Here is a 3,724-nt window from a genome sequence, read left to right as displayed (position 1 = left end):
CAGAAGCCGGTGCCCACCCGGCTCTGAAAGCTGCGGAGGCAGGAACTTTTAAGGGCGCCCCCCACACTCTCACGTCTCACATCAGTGCCCCCGCTGCAGCCCAGAGTGGGAGCGAAGTCTGCGGGCTCTGAGCTGCTCCTGCTAGTCCCAGGAGCCACCCTGTGGAACTCGAGCTAGCCCCCAGCCCCGCGCCCGGTGGAAAGCCTCTCTACTGCCTTGAGCTCTGGCTCAGCACCCCCTACACAGGGCACCTCCCTGTTCCGCTGGGCACAGGCGTAGGGACACAGACGCGGGCAGTCTCTCCCTGAGCAGCCCCAGGCTGACTCCCCAGCAGACCTCGGGAGAGGGTCCTCAGCTGCCCCAGCCTGTCCGGGAGCTGCCTGTGGGGGCTGCTCCCTTGAGTGGGCACCTGCGGCTTGTACTAGAGCAGCAGGGGCTCCGCGCTGCTGGGGCTGCCGGTGGGGAGAGGGAGGTTCAGGACCTGGGAAGGCTTACAGACCCTTTCGGGAGAGGGGGAGGGGTAACCTTTTCACAGTAAAAGACCACCTTGGTGTAAAATTGTCAGGCCTAATTTTTAGAGGTTAATTCTAGCACTGGCCTAACATGTTGCCTTCCAGTCCCTCCATTCTCTGCGCCTCAGCTTCCCCACCTTTTCTTGCTTCAGATGTCCCCTAAGGCCCCTTCCACCCCTCTCACTCTGTACCCCATAAACTCCGTGGTTCACTCCCCCTTGTCATCCTGCTCAAAGAACCTGCTCTCCCAGCCCAGGATCTTCTGTCTGTCTCTCCTGGCCATAAGGAGCTGTGACCACCTGGCCCTGGGGCGGGTGCCAATCTCAGTACCCTCCTGTACTGCCGCCGCTGGGTGGGGCAAGAGGGATGGCAAGGGGCCCTCGGTCTGGCAGGCAGAGAGATAAGAGGTGAGTCAGGTCAGGCTGCCCCCATCCTGGGCAACTCCTTGCCCCCTCTGTGGCACTCTGGCCCATGGAGGTTTCTTTTAGGGCCTGATGGGACCTGGGGGTAGGGAGTGGTGGGGCAGGCTTCTGCCCACTAAGTGGTGTGAAAATTCTTCAGCAGCCAAATCCCATTCACCAGAGGCAGACCCAGGAGAAGTGTGTCTGGGGTGAGCCCAAGCTCCTGTTTCTTTCTTGAACTCTCTGGTCTGTCTCAAGCGTTGGGAAAGGGTGGAGGGTTAAGAGCAGTGCTGAGCTCTTCACTAAATGAGAGGGCTAAAGGATGTGGGTGCTGTGTGATTGCGCTCAGCATTCAAACCAGCAGCACCTGCTGGAGCTGGGGCAGCACGGGGTGCCTTGCCTGCCCCACACGCCCCTGCACTGCCCTCTCCCCTGTGCCAGCGCTTCACTGACGGCATCACCAACAAGCTGGTGGCCTGCTACGTGGAGGAGGACATGCGGGACTGTGTGCTGGTCCGAGTCTATGGGGAGCGGACGGAGCTGCTGGTGGACCGTGAGAGCGAGGTCCGGAACTTCCAGCTGCTGCGGGCTCACGGCTGTGCACCGAAACTCTACTGCACCTTCCAGAATGGTCTGTGCTATGAGTACATGAGGGGCGTGGCCCTGGGGCCAGAGCACATCCGTGAGCCCCGACTCTTCAGGTAAGGAGGGCACCCGGGGTACTGTTCATCTCCAGGATTCCACAGGCCTTGGGCTTTGAAGTCGTTGGCCAGCTTCCCTGGTGGAGCGGAGTCCGTGAAAGAGTCTTAAGATCTATGAACTCCTTGAAATTGCATGAAATGTGTGTGTGTGCTTATATGCCTTGCTCTGTGGAGAGCAGCTGTCGTTTTGTCTCGATATTCAGTGAGGTCTGCTAAAAAGATGTGTTCTTGGGGAGGCAAGTGAGAATTTTGCTGAACGTGAAACCAAAGGGGATCTGCTTCCTGGCCCATGCCTCAGTCCTCTGCCCACCCCACATCTGACCGGGAAACATCGCGTAGCCTTGGAAGTGAAACCTGAGCCAAATCCCCAGAGCGCTCAAGGTTTCCTGCTTCCCTCCTCCTGCCAAGAGCCCAGGGACTCCTGGAGAACAGGCCTTACCCGGGCTGAGTGTGGCTGTCCCCTCCCAGAAGGTGCCAGCCCTCTCCCCATACGAGCTCTTTCTGTTCTTCCTGACAGGGTGGGAGCCCAGGTTCGGAGACTGCTGAGGCTTCCTTCCAGAGATTCCTAAGCACCTATACCCCTTAGGGATCACCTCCTATTCAATGCCTGGATGTGTAGGACCCAGGAACTAGACTTAACCTGTGGATGCTTCTGTTGGGGGTCTGGAAGGGGGAGAACAAAAGAAGAGCCCTCTGATGCTCTCCTCTTACCATGCTGGGCAGGGAGGTTGGGCAGGATTCTCCTTCTTGCCACGCCCACGGGCAGGGCGCTCAGACCGCAGGGAGGCTTGAGGCAGGCTGAAATTTACCCCAGACACCCCCGATAACAGCACAGGGGTCTGCTTGAGATCCGTGGGATCTGTCCTGTCTCCCCTAAGGGGAAGAAGCTTTTCAGCTCTCGAGGGGAAACAGGAAAGCCCACTTAGGGAGTAGACCAAGAAGCATCTTTGCTCCGTCATCTTGAGGTTACCCAGCTAACCCCAAGTTAGTTAGTGCCCCTGCCCCATTTGCAGCGAAGCCCTAGCAGGCCCTCTGGGGACGTGGAAGAAGGGACTCTGAGAGCACTGCCTTTCGGGCTGGTTGGGCCCCAGGATATTCACGTGCAGTTGCGTGTGTGGGGTGGGTAAGGATGGAATGTGCACCCCCGTGAGAGGGTTTTCTCAGGTTGCAGGTGACAGGCCCATACGCACCCAGCTGGAGACATGAGGTCAGAGTGGGCTGCAGCGGGGCGGACCCCATCCTGACTCCTCCCATAGTCCCCCCCAGCTCCCCCTCAGCCTTGTGCCAAGAAGTTCACAGATCCTCCCCACCCCCGTTCTCCCACGGATACTGCCCGGCATCCTCCCGTGGAAACAGTTACCACTGTCAGGAATATTGCAGATGGATTTAGGTTTGATAAGAAGAAGAACTTTACACTTAGGGGAGAGTCAGAACTTGGGATAGAGGCAGGAAGCAGACGCTTCCTCCATGATTCCCAGGATGGACCATTGTCCTTTTGGTGAAGGTGGATCTCTGGGGGAAAGGCAGGGGGGAGGCGCAGGAGCTACTTCCCCGGGTGTCCCTGAACCTCACCTCCCAACCTCCGCGTGATGCTTTCATGCTCTGCAGCATAAAAATGCTGTGTTAAGGTTACTTTCTTTGCTATTCCAGACAACAACCCTGTTGATATTCAGGAAAACGCTCTGTTTAGGCTCTTTGCTTTGGAATCTTCCCTGGAGTAGGGGAGCCCCGGGTTTCAGGTCTGCATCCCCACCTTGCCCAAGCTCTGGTGGGCTCACTCCTGCCCTAGGGCCTCTCTCTCGCCCCTGAGAGGACAGGCTTCCTCTCTCACCCACTTGGCTGCTACCACGCCTCCTGCCCCTCCACCCTTTAAAGGGGGGGCTTCTCGGGGAGCCCCTGGTCTGTCCAGCTCTCCTGGTGGGTGATGGCTGCTCCTTGCCAGGACCTGGCAAGTGGAGGGGTTGTCCCTGGAACAACTTAGTAACAAGGTTTCAAACAGCCAATGCTCTTGTTGTCTTTCCCAGCGATTATTATTTGAGCAGCAGGCAGGGGCGAAGGAAGCTTGAATGTTGGAGGCTCGCAGCTGGGTGGGGGTGGGGCTGCAGGAGGG

At 58.3% G+C, this 3,724-nt stretch overlaps 1 protein-coding gene across 1 annotated transcript in view; it reads left to right on the top strand.

Moving 5' to 3' along the window:
- The window catches only part of ETNK2 (ethanolamine kinase 2), a 20,424-nt gene that overhangs the window by 2,456 nt on the left and 14,244 nt on the right, over positions 1 to 3,724 (top strand). The window contains exon 5 of the mRNA XM_010854251.1: positions 1,263 to 1,614. Coding sequence (XP_010852553.1) covers positions 1,263 to 1,614 — 352 coding nt within the window. The remainder of the gene's footprint in view (positions 1 to 1,262; positions 1,615 to 3,724) is intronic.

Source organism: Bison bison, unplaced genomic scaffold (genome assembly GCF_000754665.1).
Source record: "Bison bison bison isolate TAMUID 2011002044 unplaced genomic scaffold, Bison_UMD1.0 scf7180017864338, whole genome shotgun sequence".
In the NCBI taxonomy this organism is placed as follows: domain Eukaryota; kingdom Metazoa; phylum Chordata; class Mammalia; order Artiodactyla; family Bovidae; genus Bison; species Bison bison.
Note: the sequence above shows the minus strand (reverse complement) of the source record. Positions and strands in the feature narration are given on the sequence as shown.